The sequence below is a fragment of the Hyperoodon ampullatus genome, assembly GCF_949752795.1.
Source record: "Hyperoodon ampullatus genome assembly, chromosome: 2".
Lineage (NCBI taxonomy): Eukaryota > Metazoa > Chordata > Mammalia > Artiodactyla > Ziphiidae > Hyperoodon > Hyperoodon ampullatus.
The window spans coordinates 874,273-896,077 of record NC_136915.1 but is presented as its reverse complement, the minus strand read 5'-3'; the positions used below and the strand labels follow the sequence as shown (position 1 = coordinate 896,077).

The 21,805-nt window shown below is 53.0% G+C and overlaps 1 protein-coding gene across 1 annotated transcript in view; it reads left to right on the top strand.

The window, feature by feature from the left end:
* The window catches only part of CFAP74 (cilia and flagella associated protein 74), a gene marked incomplete at both ends in the record, with an annotated part of 52,422 nt that overhangs the window by 25,348 nt on the left and 5,269 nt on the right, over window positions 1–21,805 (top strand). The window contains 9 exons of the mRNA XM_079696861.1: window positions 5,741–5,817; window positions 6,221–6,343; window positions 11,316–11,437; window positions 13,707–13,835; window positions 14,050–14,137; window positions 14,601–14,774; window positions 15,501–15,634; window positions 20,313–20,589; window positions 21,672–21,770. Coding sequence (XP_079552987.1) covers window positions 5,741–5,817; window positions 6,221–6,343; window positions 11,316–11,437; window positions 13,707–13,835; window positions 14,050–14,137; window positions 14,601–14,774; window positions 15,501–15,634; window positions 20,313–20,589; window positions 21,672–21,770 — 1,223 coding nt within the window. The remainder of the gene's footprint in view (window positions 1–5,740; window positions 5,818–6,220; window positions 6,344–11,315; window positions 11,438–13,706; window positions 13,836–14,049; window positions 14,138–14,600; window positions 14,775–15,500; window positions 15,635–20,312; window positions 20,590–21,671; window positions 21,771–21,805) is intronic.

The window sequence follows — 21,805 nt, the reverse complement described above, 5'->3', positions numbered from 1 at the left end:
GCAGGCCGTGTCGGAGGGCCCCAGAGGGACAGATTCCGGGAGCCACTCCAAGCACGGTTGCGTCTGGCGAAGCCCGGTTGTGCCAGTGTGGTGCCAGGGGGCTGGGCAGTGCAGGATTTTTCCAGGGCTCCAGTTTTAAGTAAGTAAGAAAATATTCATACTTTTTCATACTCAAATATTCATACATAGTATTCATACTCAAATATTCATACTCAAGTATTCATACATAGTATTTATATATTCAACTACATACTGGTTATGGAGTGGATTAAAATTTGCATCCATATTTAAGCTAACAGAAGACTTAAAGGAAATGCCCAGCTTTGGACCACCAGGCTGGCCACAAGGGGAATTGCCCTCCTTCCTGCCCTTGGTGGCCCTTGTTGGGACATCTGAGGAGCCCTGCCTGATGGAGGGAGGGAGGGGATGGGGAAGGGGCCGGGGGCTCTGCTGATGGAGTCGCTGAAGGCCCCAGGCTGGCTGGGGCCACCCTGAACTCCATCCGGAAGTCAAGTGCGTATAACACGTGAGGACAGTTTAAAGAAGAGCCAGGAAGTAGGCAGCCCGAGCCCAGGCGGAGCTTGAGGAGGACGAGGATCCGTGCGGCCGCGCTCACCGGACACACCGCCTCCCCCCGGGACATCCCTCTGGCGTTGTCTTCAGCATTTCCTTGCCTCCCTTTGCTTTTTCCATCCATGTTCACAGACAGAAAGGGCTGGATTTCTCCAGCGTTGGAGCCGTGGCGAGTACATCCTGAGTTGTTTGGTTGCTTAGCGTTGAGCTCTGTGGGGCGTCCACGTGGACTGGACGGGGCTCCTCCTCTGCGTGGCGGCTCCTCTCACGAACGTGCCTCGGTCACAGGCCGCTCCCACCGGCTCACATCAGGGGGATTTCACGGCGTGGGCCGTGCGCGCAGGGGCTCAGGCAGCGTCTCCAAGTGTGTGAGTCTCCCTGGGGCGTGTCTTTGCCGCATCGCGGGGGACACGCGGCTTCACTGTTATTACTACATCTGTTCTTGTCCCGCGTGGCTGCAGCTGGGACTGCGCTACCCAGTGCAGCTGCCACTAGTCACATCTGGCTATTCAGATTTAAATTAACCAAAATTAAGTAATAGGAGAATTTCGTTCCTCCTTCCTGAGAGCCACATTTCAAGAGCTCACAGCCACCCGCAGCCCTGTGGCTGGGTCCCACTGGGCAGCTCCGCGGGGTCAGCCTGGAGGCCTGGAAAGGGAGGCTCCCCTTTGCACTGCTCACACCACCAGTGCGGCTGCCTGTCTTTCCAGGTGCCTGTTTACCATTTGTATTTTCTTTTGTATGAAATTCCTGTTAAAGCTTTTCACCCACTTTCCTACGGGGATGTTTGTCTTTTCTTAGGAGTTCTTTTCAGATCCTGTATGCTTAGCCTTTGTCAGTTAGGAGGCTGCAAATATTGCCTCCAAGTTGAAGTCGTGGCTTGTCCTTTTACTCCCTTTATGATCTCTTTTCTTAAATCAGAGTTCTTAATTTAATTTAATTTTTTATTTATTTATTTTTTTGGCCATGCCACGTGGCATGTGGGATCTTAGTTCCCCAGCCAGGGATCAAACCCGCACCCCTTGCATTGGAAGTGCAGAGTGTTAACCACTGGACCGCCAGGGAAGTCCCAAAGTTCTATTTATTTATTTATTTGGCTGCGCCGGGTCTTAGTTGCAGCACGCGGGATCTTCATTGCGGCATGAGGGATCTTTAGTTGCGTCATGCAAACTCTTAGTTGTGGCATGCATGCGGGATCTAGTTCCCTGACCAGGGATTGAACCCAGACCCCGTGCATTGGGAGCAAAGAGTCTTAACCACTGGACCACCAGGGAAGTCCTGGAAGTCCCAAAGTTCTTAATTTTAATGTTTGCAAGTCTACCCATCATTTCTTTTGAGGTGTGTGTTTTATGCCTTTACAGCAACTTTTCCCCTATCCCAGGGCCATAAGGACATAAGACATGGCTCTTACGTTTTGGGTCTGTGGTCCAGCTAATTTCTGTGTGTGATGTGAGGTAGACGCCAAGGCTCTTCTTTTTCCCACGTGTCTGTCCCATCATTCCTGCAACACAGGTTGAAAATACTTTCCTTTCCCTGGTGGATTGATTTGTTATCTTTGTAGCAAATGCATTGAAAGTGTGGGTATACTTCTGGACTCTGTATGCTGATCAGTTGACCCATTTACCTCTCCTGACCCAGCACCATCCATCTGGATTATTGTAGCTTTAGAGTTAGCCTTGAAGCCGTGTAGTGTTAAGTCACCCAACTTTGCTCTTTTTTTTGGCAAGGTATTTGCTTTGGATATTTTAGGTACTTGCATTATATGTTTTTTTATGTATAAATTTGTTTATTTTATTTTTTATTTATTTTTGGCTGCATTGGGTCTTCGTTGCTGCGTGCAGGCTTTCTCTAGTTGCGTCGAGCGGGGACTACTCTTTGTTGCAGTGCACGGGCTTCTCATTGCAGTGGCTTCTCTTGTTGCAGAGCATGGGCTCTAGGCATGCGGGCTTCAGTAGTTGTGGCACTCGGGCTCAGTAGTCGTGGCTTGCAGGCTTCGTTGCTCCGCAGCATGTGGGATCCTCCCAGACCAGGGCTTGAACCCGTGTCCCCTGCATTGGCAGGCGGATTCTTAGCCACTGCGCCACCAGGGAAGTCCCTGGGGGACTGTTGATAAACGTTGGTGTGAACATGGGATGCAGGGGTGCATGGGACCCCTGCCTCGGTATTTTTCTAATACTCCAGGAAAGCAGCTTTCAAAGACCGTTTTTGTAAACTCACATGTGGCTTCAAGACCTACTTTAAATCTACAATAATCAAGACAGTGTGGTCCAGATAAGGACACATGCATCAGCGGATCAGAACAGAGATTACAAAATGTGGAGAGAGGAAAGACGCTGGTGTGCACACAGATGGCTCTGTTCCCGGGGGCACAGAGGGTGAGTGGGTGGGGCTCCCTCCTCACCTCCTCTGCCTCCTGTGCTGGCTCAGGGGGTCAGCTGGTCTTGACCCCCAGCACCACACGTCGGGAGGGGCCACCTTCCTAGTGGAGTTTGGGCCACCCCCCACGGGAGGTTCATGGGGGTCCTCACATCAGCTGTGCAGCTCCCAGCGTGGGCCCCTGAGACCTGCTGGCCCAGAACCTTCCCCACGGCTGCAGCGTGGGGCACGGCAGGAGTGCTCAGAGCAAAGTGTCTGCCTCAGAGGGCTGCACACGTGGCGGACAAGTACATCACGAGTATGAACTGCCACAGAGCAGAGCAGCAAGGAGGCAGCGGCATGGCCCCTTGCCCTTTAAAGTGGCGAGGGGGTCACCTTGATAATTGAAAACCATCAGCCAGGGCTTCCCTGGTGGCGCAGTGGTTAAGAATCCGCCTGCCAATGCAGGGGACACGGGTTCGATCCCTGGTCCGGGAAGATCCCACATGCCGCGGAGCAACTAAGCCCATGCGCCACAACTACTGAGCCTGTGCTCTGCAACAAGAGAAGCCACCGCAATGAGATGCCCGCGCACCACAGCGAAGAGTAGCCCCGCTTGCCACAACTAAAGGAAGCCTGCGCGCAGCAATGAAGACCCAACACAGCCAAAAATAAATGTTTATTTTTATTTTTTTTTATTTATTTATTTTTGGCGGTACGCAAGCCTCTCACTGTTGTGGCGTCTCCCGTTGCGGAGCACAGGCTCTGGACGCGCAGGCTCAGCGGCCATGGCTCACGGGCCCAGCTGCTCCGCGGCATGTGGGATCCTCCCAGACCGGGGCATGAACCCATGTCCCCTGCATCGGCAGGCGGACTCTCAACCACTGCACCACCAGGGAAGCCCAATAAGTTTATTCTTAAAAAAAATAAAGAAAATGAACCAAATAAAACTTATAGCAGTAAGAATATGATCACTGAAAACAAACAAAAACCCAATCACTGGGTTAAACTGTGGATTAGACACTGCTGAAGAGACAATTAGGGAACTAGAAGATAGAGATGGAAACATGCAAGAAGCAGTACAACACGTGTACTGTTGAGGATGAGTAAGGAGCGACTTGTCCACTGGAATCAGGAAAAGGCAGGATTTAAAGAGCTACTTACTGAGAATGTTCTAAAATGTCAAGATGCCTCTAACTCCAGGAAGTGAGTAAATACCCACTCTGTGACTGACAGAACAGAATGGACACGTGGAGCAGATACACTGCACACATAATTAATGAAAGTCTTCCTAATCATTAACAAGCCTGATTCTAGAATTAGTGGAAGCTCACAGTATTCCCAGCAAACTGACCAACACGATTCCACCCTCGGTCACCAAGTGACCCCAACCAGCATCCATGCAAGATGAAGCAGCTGACCCCAGGGTCTGGCCTGGACTCAGGGCATAGGGAAGGACCCCGTGGGTCCAGGTCTGGGCTCTCAACGAGGTAACCCCTGAAGCAGACAAGGACGTAAACAGTGGGGTAGTGGGAGCCAACTGGCCCACTCGCCCCCACCCAACCTGGTGACAGTCATAGCTTCTGGCTGCGTGAGAAGTCTGCCACGTTGGAGGAGCCAGAACTGGGGGCCTCTGCCTTTACAACCCCAGGCCCCAGAAATGGTGCAGACCGCCCTGTGGTAGCCTGGGGCAGGCCGCAGCAGTGCACCTGGGGTCTCCACAGGGCCAGCCTGGCAGCCCAGCTGGGGAAGGACTCAGAAAGGACGCTGGCCTTCACCTCCTATCAAACTGGGTCTGTTCATGTGCAAAGTCAACAGGAAGACCTTCTCAGATGAGAGCAAACAGCGCCTGCCCTTCCTGATGGGTGGCCTGCCATTCTTGGGGCGCCCCCCCAAATCCCGAGGGACAGGGCGGGATCCATGGCCCACCAATGGGGAAGAGATGTTCAAAACATGCAGGCAACGTGCACACAGACAAGGCTAACTGAGTGTGAAAATTAGGCTGCGCACATTTTATTATCACCTGCAAGTGGATATTGTGTTACATTTCCAGGGCTCAGCAGCCCCTCGGGCTCCGGCGGGTCCCTGGGAAATGGCTGAGCCCCTCCCCACGCCCCACCCTGGCCCAGTCCTGACACAGCACCCTGCTGTTTCCTCATCTTACCACAAACCCCCTTGAGCCCACTTTCCACTCCTCCTGCTTCGAAGTGAAGCCCCAGATGGTCCACTTCTCGGCCATCCCGTCCCCGATGCGCTGCTCTCAGGCCTCTGCACCCACTGGGCCGCCCTGGGGCCAGCATCCTTCACCCACCCCCTTCCCTGCGCTGGGGCTTTGGGCAACTAGACACCCTCTCCCACCCCAGCCTCCTGCTCCAGAGGCCACAGTACCCACTGTCCAAGTCCACCTGAGAAGCCCCAGTCCTGGGGCTTGAGCTGGGGGTCCCCGAGTTCCTGAGGTCCCTGACCAGGAGATGGCCACGGGGGGAGGGGGTCTGCGGGGGCACATCCACGTGAACCTGGGGCCACAGTGATAGCCTCCTGTGGCCCCTAGCCCTGGGGAGGGGTCGGGTAGCAGGAGATGGTATTGTCAGGAGGAGCTGTCTGTGCAGGAGGGCTGCGGTGGCCCCCACGAGCCCCAGAACAGCACCTGGTCTGGGAGAGGGAGGGGGCCGGATGCTGCCCAGCGCCCCAGCTCCCCATCGGGCCTCACGGCCCCGGGAGGCCAGGTTGGGGGTGGCCACGCCTCAGGTGGGTGTGGCAGAGTTGCCCAGCCATGCCTGGCCAGCCTCACACCTGGACCCTTCCCTTCCAGAATCAGAGGGAGCGACCTTGACCACCATCGAGACTGTACCTCCCAACGAGGGACAGACGGAGCTCTCACTGGGAGAGGTCAGGCCCACCTCCTTCCGGCCCCCAGGGTGGTCCGTCCCTCTGACCAGAGCCGGACTAGACTAGTCTGGCCACTGGACTTGCCTCCTCCGGGCAGTTAGCTGTCTCAGCCGGTATCCGGCTGCCCCGTCTCAGGCTGGGGCCGGGCGGGTCCAGAGCCGCAGAGGCAGGGCCCTGGGTGCCCCTAGTCCAGCTCAGAGGAGACACCAATGCAGGGCCTCCCCAGCCAGAGCGTGGGGGCTGTGCGTGTATGTGCGTGGACCGTGTCATCCGGAGAGCGAGTGCACACACGGGGGCTGCCACCACTCGCCCCCGCAGTGACCCGGCCGCGGTGAGGCCACGGGAAACGCCGTGACGGGAACGTGAAGGCTGAGCGGCCCTGCCCACCTCTCTTGCTGCACAGATAACAGAGGGGGAGATTGGCCCCTTCAGCTCCATCAAAGTGCCCGTCATCTTCACCCCGATCGTCCCAGGAACGGTCTCCACCAGGTTCAAGGTCGTGTTTAAGAATCAGCTGTGCCCGACCGTGAGTACCCTGCTGCTCCCTGGGCACGGGTCCCCGCCCTCCGTGTCCCCTCCACCACAACCACGTGAGGCTGTGCCCACACTGCCCACGCTTGCATGGCTAGTCAGTGGCACACATGGCTGGCAACATAGCCAACACACGCATACCTGTGAACACACATGCACACACACACACCTTGCACTTAATCACTAGGGATGTCTTCCTTAATTTCCCAGTAATTAAAATGTGTCATCATTACTTTTTAGATTTATTTATAAGTTTATTAAATTGAATTATGCTCAGACAATATAATCTGCAAAGTCTTTTTTAATTTGTTAGTTTTCTTTGTGACCAAAGGCAAGATTGATTTTATAAATATGATATGTGCATATGAAGAAAGTGTATTTAATGTCTGTAAACAGATTTATTAGCTGGATTATTCACATTATTCATGCCCCTCCGTGGGTTTTTTTTTTTTCAAGTCATTTGCCAATTTTTCTATTGTGTTTTCTTTCTTACTGGGATTCTGAGTTTGTGGAGGTATTTTTTTTAGTTACAGGTGTACAGCATAGTGATTCAAAAATTCTATAGATTATATTCCATTTAAAGCCATTATAGGGAATTCCCTGGTGGTCCAGTGGTTACGACTCGGCACTTTCACTTCTGTGGGCCCTGGTTCAATCCCTGGTCGGAGAACTAAGATCCCCCAAGCCGTGCAGTGCAGCCAAAAAAAAAAAAAAGTTATAAAATATCAGTTATAGTCCCTGTGCTGTCCTGTATATCCTTGCAGCTTATCTATTTTTTAAAATATTGATTGATTGGGGCTTCCCTGGTGGCACAGTGGTTGAGAGTCCGCCTGCCAATGCAGGGGACACGGGTTCGTGCCCCGGTCCGGGAGGATCCCACATGCCGCGGAGCGGCTGGGCCCGGGAGCCATGGCCGCTGAGCCTGCGCGTCCGGAGCCTGTGCTCCGCAACGAGAGAGGCCACAACAGTGAGAGGCCTGCGTACTGCAAAAAATAAATATTGATTGATAGATTGATTGATTGATTGATTGATTGATTTGGCTGCGCCGGGTCTTAGTTGTGCCATGCAGGATCTTTTAGTTGCGGCGTGTGGGATCTAGTTCTCTGACCAGGGATCGGATCTGGGCCCCCTGCATTGGCAGTGCAGAGCCTTAGCCACTGGACCACCAGGGAAGTCCCTGTGGTTTATCTATTTTATACACAGTAGTGTGTGTCCCTTAATCCTCTACCCCTATCTTGCCCCTCCCCTGACCCTTCTCCCCCCCTGGTACCCACAAGTTTGTTCTCTATATCTGTGTCTCTTTCTGTTTTGTTATATTCATTCAATTGTTTTATTTTCTAGATTCCACATATAAGTGATCACATACAGTGTTTGTCTTTCTCTGTCTGACTTACTTCACTAAGCGTGATACCCTCTGGGTCCATCCATGTTGCTGCAAACGTCAGGATTTCATTCTTTTCATGGCTGAGTAGTATTCTGTTGTGTATATGCACCACGTCTTCTTCATCCATTCCTCTGTTGATGGACACTTAGGTTGCTTCCATATCTTAGCTATTGTAAATAATGCTGTCATGAACATTGGGGTGCATGTATCTTTTCAAATTAGTGTTTTTGTTTCTTGCAGATGTATACCCAAGAATGGAATTGCTGGGTCATATGGTAGTTATATTTTTAGTTTTTTGAGGAAGTTCCATACTGTTTTCCACAGTGGTTGCACCAGTTTATATTCCTACCAGCAGTGCATGAGGGCTCCCTTTTCTCCACATCCTCTCCAATGCTTGTTATTTGTAGACTTTTTGATGAAAGCCATTCTGACAGGTGTGAGGTGATATCTCATTGTGGCTTTGATTTGGATTTCCCTGATGGTTGTCAATGCTGAGAATCTTTTTATGTGCCTGTTGACCATGTGCATGTCCTCTTTGGAAACATGTCTATTCAGGTCTTCTACTCATTTTTTTTTAACTTGTTTATTTTTTATTTTTTTGGCCATGCCACACAGCATGCGGGATCTTAGTTCCCTGACCAGGGATCAAACCCAGGCTCCCTGCAGTGGAAGTGTGGATTCCTAACCACTGGACTGCCAGGGAATTCCCTTCTGCTCATTTTTTAATTAGGTCGTTTGTTTTTTGATATTGTGTTGTATGAGCTGTTATATATATTTTGGATATTAACCCCTTATCATTCATATCATTTGCAAATATTTTCTCCCATTCAGTAGGTTGTCTTTTCAGTCTTGTCAGTGGTTTCTTTCGCTGCACAAACGCTTTTATGTTTAATTAGGTCCCATTTGTTTATTTTTACTTTTGTTTCCTTTGCCTTGGGAGACAGATCCAAAAAAATACTGCTACAATTTATGTCAAAGAGTGTTCTGCCTACATTTTCTTCTAAGAGTTTTATAGCTTCCGGTCTTACATTTAGGTCTTTAATACATTTTGAGTGTATTTTTGTTTATGGTGTTAGAGAATGTTCTAATTTCATTCTTTTACATGTAACTGTCCAATTTTCCCAGCACCACTTGTTGAAGAGACTGTCTTTTCTCCATTGTGTGTTCTTTCCTCCTTTGTCATAGATTAGGTGACCATAAGTGCATGGGTTTATTTCTGGGCTCTCTTTCCTGTTTCATTGATCTATGTGTCTGTTTTTGTGCCAGTACCATGCAGTTTTGATGCTTGTAGCTTTGCAGTATAGTCTGGAGTCAGGGAGGGTGATTCCCCCAGCTCTGTTCTTCTTTGTCAAGATGCGTTGGCTTCCCTCCATGTTCCTTCCACACATCTATATTCCCTTATGACCCGATCTTTGACAAGTTCCCCTTACACTTTTTTTTTTAACATCTTTATTGGAGTATAACTGCTTTACAATGGTGTGTTAGTTTCTGCTTTATAACAAAGTGAATCAGCTATACGTACATATATATCCCCATATCTCCTCCCTCTTGCATCTCCCTCCCACCCTCCCTGTCCCACCCCTCTATGTGGTCACAAAGCACCAAGCTGATCTCCCTGTGCTATGCGGCTGCTTCCCACTAGCTATCTATTTTACACTTGGTAGTGTATATATGTCCATGCCACCCTCTCACTTCGTCCCAGCTTACCCTTCCCCTGCCCCGTGTCCTCAAGTCCATTCTCTAAGTCTACGTCTTTATTTCTGTCCTGCCCCTAGGTTCTTCAGATCCATTTTTTTTAGATTCCATAAATATGTGTTAGCATATGGTATTTGTTTTTCTCTTTCTGACTTACTTCACTCTGTATGACAGTCTCTAGGTCCATCCACCTCACTACAAATAACTCAGTTATGTTCCTTTTTATGGCTGAGTAATATTCCATTGTATATATGTGCCACATCTTCTTTATCCATTCATCTGTTGATGGACACTTAGTCCTGGCTATTGTAAATAGAGCTGCAATGAACATTTTGGTACATGACTCTTTTTTTTTTTTTTTTTTTTTTTTTTTGCGGTACACGGGCCTCTCACTGCCGTGGCCCCTCCCATTGTGGAGCACAGGTTCCGGACGCACAGGCTCAGTGGCCACGGCCCACGGGCCTAGCTGCTCCATGGCACGCGGGACCCTCCCGGACCGGGGCACGAACCCGTATCCCCTGCTTCGGCAGGCGGACCCTCAACCACTGCCCCACCAGGGAAGCCCACATGACTTTTTGAATTATGATTTTCTCAGGGTATATGCCCAGTGGTGGGATTGCTGGGTTGTATGGTAGCTCTATTTTTATTTTTTTAAGGAACCTCCATACTATTCTCCATAGTGGCTGTATCAATGTACATTCCCACCAACAGTGCAAGAGGTCTCCTTACACTTCTAACAGAGGGCTCTGTTCAGCTGCTTTATTGTTTCATGCATGAGGGCTTATAGTTGCTTTCTTATCGTGAATTGTGCCTTTCACCAGAACCAAACATCCCCCTTCATCCTGCTGCTCATGGCACCTCTATATCCAGCTGATCCCACAGTAACAACAGGGCCACTCCTGCTTTCCTCTGCTTCACCTTCACCTCATATCCCTTTGTCCTCCCCCCCGCAATATTTATCCTTTCTTAATGACTTCATGTGTCTTTTAAGGAGCCAGGTTTTGTCTGTGGACCCAAACTAATGTTGTCTGCCGTTAGGGGGAGAATCCAGTGCATTTGCAGCATAATATTGACTCACTGTGTTTTACTGCTTCTGTTAGTTTTGTCTACTATTCATTTTATCATATTGTTGCCTCACTTTCAGTTTTCTTGTTTTCATTGGTTTGATCAAGTTGCTACTTATTCCTTTTTTCCCTGTTATTTGGAAATTCTACTTTCCATTCAGTGAACAGTCCCCTCCCCTTTCCCAGCCCTTAAATCCCACATGACTTTCTATTTCTTTTTTTAATAAATTTATTTATTTTTGGCTGCATTGGGTCTTTGTTGCTGTGCACGGGCTTTCTCTAGTTGCAGTGAGTGGGGGCTACTCTTTATTGTGGTGCATGGGCTTCTCATTGCAGTGGCTTCTCTTGTTGCGGAGCACGGGCTCTAGGCATGAGGGCTTCAGTAGTTGTGGCTCACAGGCTCTAGAGCGCAGGCTCAGTAGTTGTGGCACACAGGCTTAGTTGCTCCGCAGCATGTGGGATCTTCCTGGACCAGGGCTCGAACCCGTGTCCCCTGCATTGGCAGGCGGATTCTTAACCACTGCACCACCAGGGAAGCCCGGGTTTTTTTAAACAGCTAAAAATGTTGATATTTATGAAACTGCATGCTGGGTACATGACAATCCATCGTACCATTCTACCTTTTTATGTTTAAAATTTTTGAAAATAAAAAGGATTGTTTAAATTATATGATGTAAAAAGTGCCATAGATCTCCAAAACATGGCCAGTTTAATTATTAACCTTCCAGTTTTTGTAAGAGTCACAAAACACTGCTGCTGAGCTCTGGCACTGCCTGCTCTGCTGATGGAAATACGTGTTGTCGGATTTTCATGTTCAAATTCAGTTATATTTCAAAGTCATCGGTGTTGCTATCGACGTGCCAGTCTGGGTGCCAAAGCCCAACGTAGACCTGAAGATCTGCATGTACGACCGGCTGTATCAGGACTCCATCCTCATCCGCACACGGTGAGCCCTCAGCGGGGGTGAGGTCACAGACCTCGGGGTGGGGGTCACCTGAGGTTACCCCGAGGTTCTACTGGAATCCTAGGGCTGTCACAGGAGGGAGGCTGGAGGGCCAGAGTCAGACAGAGGTAGGCAGATGCTAGGCTGCTGGCCTTGAAGATGGGAGAGGGGCCACGAGCCGAGGGACACGGTGCCTCCAGAAGCTGGAAAAGCCAGGAAACGATTCCCCACGGATCCTCCCAGGGGACCAGCCCTGCCCGCAGCTGGGCTTCTGCCCCGGGAGACTGTGTCCGGTTCTGACCTCCAGAACCGTGAGAATAAGTCAGTGTTGTCACCCCTGCATCTCTGGGGAGCTCGCCCCCAACATGGCCAGGCCAGGCCCCTCTCGGACACAGACAGGGAAGGAGGCGTGTCCTCTGAAGGAACGTGGACGGAGCCCCGAGACAAGAAGCATGTTTCATTCGCAGTGTTTTGCAAGGGCATCTGGACACCACAGTTGTCATTTCTTTTTTATGCTCCTTTTAATTTTTAGTGAAGTTCAATTACATGGAGAAAAGCAGGCAAATCCTACAGTTAGAGCTTAATGGGTTTTCAGTAACCAAACACACCTGCGTACCTGGCAGGCTGCCGACACCTGGGGCCCCGCTTCCAGCCTGGAAGGCGTGGCAACGGGCGGCCTGGGTGGAAACGGACGGGCACGTGCGCCAGCCGCTGGGTCCCGGGGCCTCAGCACTGCAAGCGTCGGGGGCCTGTTCTCACCGGGGAGCTGGGAACTCGGGACAGGACTCAGGTGGATTTGTTCAGGAAACTAGGTTTTGCAGGGCTCTGGTCAGTTTACCTCGGGACGCAGAGAGTGTCCACTCCTGGGCAGGGTGGTGACGGGGAGCGGGGAGAGTTGTGCTTTCTCAGCCCCACCCCCAAGGCACAGGCTCGACATCGTACATTCGTTGAGTGATTTTATTATATTTTTTTAAAGATTTTTTTTAACGTGGACCATTTTTAAAGTCTTTATTGAACTTGTTACAATATTGCTTCTGTTTAATGTTTTGCTTTTTTGGCCGTGAGGCACGTGGGATCCTAGCTCCCCGACCAGGGATCAAACCCACACCCCCTGCACTGGAAGGCGAAGTCTTAACCACTGGACCGCCAGGGAAGTCCCTGTTGAGCGATTTTAGAATTCAGCTTCACTCACTTGTTTAGTGTACCAGGTTTACGGACACAGGTGTAGCAAAGGAGCTGGTTCGCAATGATCCTGGTCACATGAACAGCTGCTGGAGGAGGAGCCCAGCCAGCACGGGAACCTGGGCGGGGCTGCTGCCTGCCGAGGGCGGGGGGGCCAGTCTGGGCACATTCCGTGGCAGGGGACGCCCAGGGCTGGGTGACCCTGGGGCCAGAGGTCACTGAGGAGAAGGGCTTGGTGACACTGGGGGTCAGAGGTCAAAGGGGCCCCCTTTTACTCCTCCTCGGCCAGGACCACCCAGGAGCCCGTGGGTCTCCCAGGGGTCCCTGTCTGGCTGTGGGCTCTCCTTGCAGAGGGGCTCAGCCCTCAGGGTGGGGCCCCAGCAGCCACGAGGCAGGCAGCAATCATCCCAGGCGGTTAAGGAGGGGTTGGAAGGCCTGGGGGGCTCTGGACCGTGGCCCGGGGTTCCCGGGCAGCCCAGGAAGGGGCTCCCTCGCAGGCGTGGGGCAGCTTGCCCGCCACCTTTCTTCCTGGAGACTGGAAGGCAGGAGGGGAGGGGCAGCGCACCGATGGGGGCTGTGGCCTGGGGTGGCTCGGAAGGGGCGCCCCACGTGGCTGGTTGAGGGCACATCTGGCTTCTCTGGCTGGCCCTGAATTGAAAACAGGGACAAAAATTGGGGAAACTGCGGTCACTGGCCAAGGCCTGGCCGTCTGGGGACCTCCCGAGCATCCTGCAGGGCTCGTGCTGGCACGTGCCCACGCCTGGGCGGGGAGGGCAAAACTCTGGGAGGGCCGGCGCCCACTCCCCAGGTCCCTGCACCCAGCACCTGCCCGGCGAGGGTCTTCCCAGAAAACACTAGGTTTCTGAGAACCGACTGGGCACCTTTCAGTTGCAGTGTTTTTATTTGTGCGGATTCCTCAGCAGATGTCACTTCAGGAAAACCTGCCCTTGGCAAGCAGGGCTCTGAAGACTCTCCGACAGTAGGGGGTGGGGGGCATCTGGGAGAGTGGGCCCTGGGCCTGAGGGGTGGGTACAGGCCGACCCTCAGGGACCAAACGCAGTGTCGCCGGCCTGGCCCTCGGGCGCTGCAGGTCGAAGGCCGCCCTGCGCCTGAAGTTCGAGGTGTGCGAGGGGCTGCGGGGCCACCTGACGCTCCTGCCCAAGACCGGCTGCGTCCAGGCCCTGTCGTCCTGCTCGGTGCGGCTCAAGTTCCTGCCCAGGTGCGTGGCGCGGTGGGGTCCCTCCACCTGGTGGGGGGACTCTGGGGGAGAGCCGGAAGCTGGCTCGACGCCCACGTCGTGGCTCCTGTGTTTCTTAGCTTTTATGTAATTTCTGGCTCTCGTCTGACTTCAAAGCACCCTCATAGTTCAGCATTTTGTCGTTTCACAAATATAAAGAAGAAAAGAACATTCAAGTGCCTCCTGTCTCTTTCAGACGCTCCCTCCCGGAAGATGCCGGGAAGTATTTTGACAAGGAAAGCAGAGTCCTGGAGGCCCCGGTGACTATCCGGGTGGCTGACCAGGTCTGTGTGGGGCACTTCTGGGAGCGCGGGCACCCTTGGGGAGCAGAGGGCATGGGGGGGACGGAGGGAGGGTCTTTGTGGATCAGAGAGAGGCCCCGAGTGCTGTCCAGGGCCAGCAGGGCTGTCCCCAGGGCACCCAAACACACACGTGTGTACAGTCCACCCCACACTCAGATCCAGGTGCCCAGGGGTGTGCACGTCCTCCGAACACACGCCACGCATGAGCACACAATGCACCGCACACGTAGACGCACAGGTGCACATGTGTGTGCACACGCGCACTCCTGCACCCGCCCGCCCATGCTGCCCGTCCCAAGCCAGGGGCCAACAGGGAAGGGGTCGTGTCCCTGAAAGGTGCGCCGTCGGCCATCAGCTCACAGCCGGGATGGTGCTGTTCTCATTTTGGGAAACACTTGCATAAACTGACCTCGGTGACCGGATGTTCTTGCCCTCCGCACTTAAGATCAAACCCGTGGGGTTTACTGTCCACGCCATAGTCACCACCTCGGACCTGGAGCTCAGCCCGTCAGGGGTGGACTTCGGCTACTGCACCATCTACGAGGCCGTCAGGACCCAAGTCAGCCTCTGCAACCACTCCCTCCTGCCCCAGGAGTTTGGGTTCGTCGGGCTCCCCAAGGTGACTCGTGTGGTCAGAGCGGGAGGTTTGGGGCGTGGGCTGCTGCCCAGGGTCCAGGCGCCTGAGCCATTCCCGGACTCCACACGCACCTCCAGGCACCTCGGCCAGGGCGTCTCTGTGGCCGTCCCTCTCCCCATGCCCGCGGCCCCATCCCCACCTCACCCTGCCTCTCTCGCCCTCTGTCTGCCCGCTGCGCCCTCAGCATCCAGAGTCCCCTCGCCGCCCTTCCTTCCGGGACTCTTGCCTGCCTGGCCCTGCAGGGCGGCCAAGACGAGGCCCAGGCCTGGCTGTCCTCACTCCTCTGGGGCCACGCCACCCAGGACCCCGCTGCCCACTCACATATATGTGGACACAGTCACACACACAGACACACACACGTGTACATATGCCTGCAGACACATACACACACTCATATCCACATGTGCTCACATGCATGCAGATGCACACACATATACACACTCACATACACACAAGTGCTCACATGCAGGCAGACATGCACGCACACCACCCTCTCACACACACTCGTCTGCACACATGATCACATACACAGGGGCTCACACCATGTAGCACACTTACATGCATCTTACATCCATGTAGCCACACACATTCACACTCGCTCACACACTGCTACACCCCGGCCACACGCATGTCCATGCCGGCTCCCTGTGGCCCTCCCAGCAGGTCACTGAGTTTTCGCTTTGGCATCCATGGTCTTCCGTTTGCCAGTTTGTGGACATCCAGCCCAGTGACGGGTTCGGGACCATCCTGCCGCTGGAAACTCTGCAGCTCGATGTAATCTTTCAGCCCACCAAGGCCAAGGAGTACAACTTCGAGCTCGTCTGCAAGTCAGAGATTAACCGGTGAGCTTGGCAGGACGGGGCGCATGGAGGGCCCTGGCAGCCAGCTTGGGAGGAGCCGCCCCTGGCCGTCCAGGCTGACCACAGGGCTGGGCAGCAGTGCCGGCCTCAGGAAGCTTAGACCCAGGTCCGTACGCCTGGGATCCAAGCTGCCTTGCAGGCGTGTGTGCTGTGCACATGTGTGAGTGCACCTGTGGGCGTGTGTGAGTGTGCAGCGCACCCCCTGGGCACGAGCCCCGCTTGCCCTCATGCACCGTGTGATGGGCCAGTCTCTGGACCTCCCTGGCCTCCGTGTCTACCCTGAGAACTGGGGCTAAGAAGGCGCTGGGGAGGGAGAAATGGACTGGACAGGGAGGGGGTCTGGCACGAGGGCCGGCTCTTGTTGCTACTTGGGATCATCAGCCTCTGGTGAGGAACGTGGTGGGCCTCCCGCCCCCGTGGGACCAGCCCTGCTGCCCCTCTCCTTCCCTTCCTCTCCAGTCCCCACCCACATTCCAGCCCGAGCTGCTGTCTGGTCCTGGCTGGGGGCCTGGGCAGCCCTGGGTAAGGTCGGGCTGGCGCCCTCCTCCAGCCGGGCACGTGGCCGTGGCGGGACAGGCGGGCCCAGGATCTGACACACCTGAGGGAAAGCAGGAAAGGCTTCACGGTCGTGATCTTTGGGAGCGAAGTGCAGAGTCAGAACCCGCGGAGGAAGCCAGGCGCCAGCCTCTGCCGCCCCACTGCGTCCCGCTGCCCGCCCCTCGCCTCGGACTTAGGGACCCGTCCGTGGGCTGGGCCCCTCTGGACTTGTTCACAGCTCTCTCGGCCTCTGGAAGACAAACCCCAGGGAGAGAGGGGCCTGTGGTAGGAGCTCCATAGATGTTTGCTGATTGAATGTGCGTTTAGTGTTTCTTCAAGAACCATCTACGTATAAATTGAAACTGCCAAAAACTCAGCCAGGAACCGTCTTGGGGAGGCTAGGAAAGCTCAAGCTGTGAGACCTCAGGGATTAAAGAGCGCATGCGGAGCCCAGAGGAGATAGATAGATAAATAAATAAATATTTAGGCAAAAAAATTTTTTAAACATGACAGAAAAGGAAACAAAAATGGGCTATATATATATATATATATATATATTTTTTTTTTTTTTTTTTTTTTTCCCTAGGAAGTCTTTATTTTTCTGCCAGGCAGAAGGGAAGGCACAGCAGGCTAGCGCCTCAAGAACAGTGTCGTGTCCCCCCCACCCCACCCCCGCCTTCTCAAAACAGTCACAGCTGGCATCAGGCAGCCCCGTAACTGGGTCTTTTTGTCTCTGGAATATTGGCCTGCGACCTTTTTTCTGAAATGCAAATGCTACAAGGGGTGATTTGCTACAAAGGAGTGCAGGATGTAATTCACATAGTGTTATAGAGTAATAGGTTAGCTTTGTGAAGTACAAATCTAGTTACAGACAGACACTACAGATTAGTAACAGTTAAAAAAAAAAAAAAAACTAGGAGTGATTAACTCTTTCAGGCCAGTTTATGTTTCTTCTCTAGCCTGTTCACCGCTCCCTTTATTTTCCTTGTTCTCGGGAGAGGGAAAACTTCATTTCTATGTTTGCTGCAGACTAAGTCCCCACTGCTAGTTCATTCCCAGGGATGACAGCCTGTCTTCTGTAAGGATGACAGCCTGTCTTCTGTAGCTTCTTCAGGCTGGCAAGGGGCTCGTAGACCCTACTTAGTTGGGGTCATGGAGCTCTCGCCCTGTCCAATTAAGGGCCCCAGGGTGACTTCTGCTGTTGTTTTGGCAGGATCTGTTCTGAGAAATGGCTGGAATCTTTGCATCATCATTATCTTGATGTAAACCTATTGTAATCTGATAAGGGTCCTTCCATCCAGTTTGGAGATAGTCCTTTAAATTATGTCTTTTCCATATGTATAATTATGTATAATGCCCTGGTTGTAGGTCGTGGGGCATCTAATCAGATCTAGGTGAATTCCTCCCTTTTCAAGTTCCCGAAAATACCTTGAGATTTCTGTACCTGTTAGTGAGGTAGCCTTCCTAATTTATCTGATAAAGCTGCTGGGCACCCAAGAGTTTCCAGTCTCGTAGGTGCTGACGGGTGCGTCGCGACTTCCGTATGCCCTCTTTCTGGTCCTCCAATATTTAATGTTTTCTCGGAGTGGAAGTCCAGGCCGGCACGGGCAAGAGAAGAGAAGGTGTCCTCAAGGCAAAAGAAACCTCGGCAGCTGCTAGGTCAGCCTCTCCCCCGTTCTCCACCGCAGCCTCGGAGTTCCGCAGCCGAGTCGGAGGGCTGGGTGTGATCAGGCACAGCCCTGCGGCAGGGAGTCCGTGGCGATTTGGACTCAGAGATATCCTCCAACCCTCCGCTCTCCTGAAGGAGGCTGGCATGGAGAGAGATTCCTGAGCTTCCCATCAAGCCAAGGGGCCCTGTGGGGCCCAATAAATATATTTTTAAATGCAAAAAAAATTTTTTTAAGTTTAAAAGCTTCCCAAAATGAAAGATGCAGATGGCTTCACTGATGAGTTCTTCGAAACATTTAAAGAAAAAATGATGCCAATTTTACACAAATCTTCCAGAGAACAGGAGATGATGGGAAATCTTGCTGCCCTCAGCCCAGTGCTGCTGCTGCTGCTGCTGATGTTAATGATGATGATGATGAAGATAATGATGATGATGGAGATGGAAGTGGTGATGACAGCGATGTTGATAATGATGATGATGGTGATGGTGATGGTGATGGTGACGATGATGATGGTGGTGACGGTGATGATGGTGATGGTGACGATGATGATGATGGGGATGAAGGTGATGATGGGGATGACATTCCGGAGGTCAGCCACACCCCCAGAGCAGGGCTGATTGTCCCCTTGGCCTGGCCCCTGTGACGGGCACCAGCTGCCTGTGTGACCAGATACAAGAAGCTGGAGGCTCGCACGCAGCTAAGCAGGGAGGCCAGGCATGTTGCATGTCTGCCTCTGAGGTCAGGAGAACGTTCCCCACACGCTGATGGATTCATCTCACCTCGGTGGTTTCTGAGGGGGAGAGAAACATGTATAGCGTGCACGGAGATAAAAGCATTTTCTCAGCAAACGTGGCACTGGGTGTCCTGGGTGAACCCGCTGCCTGCAGGTCACAGCAGCTGCCTGGGCCTGGGTGACGAGACCTGACGGTCTTTCCCTGCAGCAAAGTGGAGCAGGACCCGAGAGAGCCCCGGGGGGCTCCTCAGAGGGACATCGGAATACGCACGGTCACAAGAATGGAAAGGAAGGGGCTGGAGGGGACGTGGGTGGGCCCCCCACCCCCAGTGCCCAGGTCAACGGAGCAAGGCCACAGGCCGCGTCCCTCACAGGCACTTGAACCAGCCGGGAAACAGCTCCATCACCTTCCTGAAGTGACTCTAAGCAGCTCTTACTTTTTTTTTTTTTTTTTTTTTTTTTTTTTTTTGTGGTACGCGGGCCTCTCACTGTTGTGGCCTCTCCCGTTGCGGAGCACAGGCTCCGGATGCACAGGCTCAGCAGCCATGGCTCACGGGCCCAGCCGCTCCGCGGTATATGGGATCCTCCCAGACCGGGGCACGAACCCGTATCCCCTGCATCGGCAGGCGGACTCTCAACCACTGCGCCACGAGGGAGGCCCTCTCTTACTTTTTATATGTAATGATTATCACATTCCATACATTTGTGTTTTTTTAACTAATTAATTTCTAACAATAACCTCAATGACATCTCCACCCAGAAGGAATTCTTTTAACATTTAGAGCCTGTGGTCACAGGACACAAAAATATACATTGAAATATTTCAACCTATGAACACATTTTTGTTACGGACAAGTATGACAGGGCCATCGACATCACCTCATAAAGCATTAAAACATATGTAATTAGGATAAAATCCAATGGCACGAGTACAATGGAAATAGGAGTTCAAAGAAACATGGAATGTAAATTTTCCACTGGTTAAAATCCCAAATATATGTTCTTTTTTTTTAAAACCGGATGCTGGCAAGAATCAATTCACGGGGTCTCCCTGGTGGCGTAGTGGTTGGGAATCCGCCTGCCAATGCAGGGGACACGGGTTCAAGCCCTGGTCCTAGAAGATCCCACATGCCGCGGAGTAACTAAGCCCGTGCGCCACAGCTGCTGAGCCTGTGCTCTAGAGCCCGTGCTCTGCAACAAGAGAAGCCACCACAGTGAGAAGCCCATGCACCACAACTGAAGAGTAGCCCCCGCTCGCCGAAAGTAGAGAAAGCTGCATGCAGCAACGAAGACCCAACGCAGCCAAAAAAAAAAAAAGAATCAATTCACTATGGTATATAGATTCCCATGTTTATATTTAAAGAGTAATTTATCAGGTTTTTAAAAACATTTATTTATTTGGCTGTGCCGGGTCTTAGCTGCGGCATGCAGGATCTTTAGTTGCAACATGTGGGATCTAGTTCCCTGACCAGGGATCAAACCCAGGCCCCCTGCATTGGGAGTGCAGAGTCTTAACCACTGGGCCACCAGGGAAGTCCCCTATCAGTTTTATTTTTTAAATGTCAGTGAATATTTAAGGAAATAAGCCAGAAATTACCTGCTTTGCAACTGTTTAAACTTGTGATTAAAATTTTATCTAATTAAAATGTGCACAGGGGCACAAAGTATTTTCAAAATTTACTAAAATTTTGAGCTGAGCTGCCCACGCTGTCATTTCTAGGTGCTTCAAGCTGACGTGCCGGGCTGTGGTTGTCCACCCGCTCCTGGAGCTGTCCCACTACCAGGTCAAGTTTGCAGCCACCTCCTTGTACGACACGTCGGTGGCCACCCTGTATGTCATCAACTCCCGCCTGAGCGTGAACCCGCCGACGCCCTCGGTACCCCGCATCGGCTTGGAGGACGCATCCCCCGTGGGGCCCACATCTTTCGAGTTCCTGCTGCCCCCAGACTCCCCCATCACTATCTCACCCTCGGTGGGCACCGTGTGGCCAGGAAAGGTGGGTGTGGGCCCCACGGGTGGGCTGGGGCGGGGCCAGCCCAGGGGGCCGGTCTCTACTCTCCCTGGACCGCAACGATTCAACCAGACAGCAGACGTGGAGATCAACCTGGATGCTTATCAGACCCAAGCAGGCCACGGTGCCCTCCGCCCAGCCCAACTTGGCCCCAGAGGTGGGGCACCCACGGGCAGCTGACCCCACAGGCCCCTGGCTGGAGGATCCAGCAGCTCAGGCTGAGGGAGGGTGTGCAGCCCTTGCATCTCACAGCAGATGGGCACAGAGGCCACACAGCACCTGGACACCAGGAGCACAGGGTGCCTGTCCACTGGCTGATTGGCGAAAGGTTTCCCCACCACTGCTTTTGCTGATAAAGCAGAAAGAGCCTGGGCCTGGAGGCAGAGGCTCCCTGGGGCCATCACAGCCTCTCTGAGCTGAATTCCTTACCTTCAAGGGTCAGGGGTGACAGCCACTGTGAAGGGACTCAGTGGGGAGGGGCACATGCAGGTCCTGGACGCTGGCAGCATTTCAGTAAGTGAGTATTGAAATGCATTTTATTAAACTTAGCAAATTCAGCTTAAGTCATGGTTCTCCTCTCCAAGGGGGTTACTGCAGCCGTTACCCACCCCTGCTCCCTTGCTGCGCTGAGCACGGGGCAGGCCGTGGTGAGTGAACCCCCTTTGGGACCCGGGGCCGTCCCAGGGGGTGGATTGCAAGGTGGACGTGCTTCAGAAAGGGTGACAGGTGAGGGTGCAGGGACTCACCCCCAAGTCTCAGTGGCTGAACACAAACGTCCCCTTCTCACTCATGCCCCGTGGGCAGTGGGCTGGTCCATCACAGGACACACACCCCCCCGCATGGTGAGAGGGGCTTGGTGATCATGTCTGCAGCCACCCCAACTTCCAGGGACAGAGGTCAGGAAGGACCTTCCAGAAGGGCTCGTCTAAGCTGAGACCCCAAAGAAGAGATGGGGTATCACCCCAGGATGTCCAAGAGCATGACCAGGGGATCCCGGTGGCGGCGGCAGCAGGGTGCTGGGGGGCACCCACAGGGGCCCCTCTGCCCTCCGGCCTCTCTCTCCACAGAGGTGCCTGGTCCGGGTGGCCTTCCGGCCCGTGCTGCCCAGCGAGCTGATCCACCAGGAAGCCTTACAGGCCCTGACCAAGGAAGCTGAGGCCAAATTGGTACATGGTTGGGGGGGGCGGAGCCTGGGGGTGTG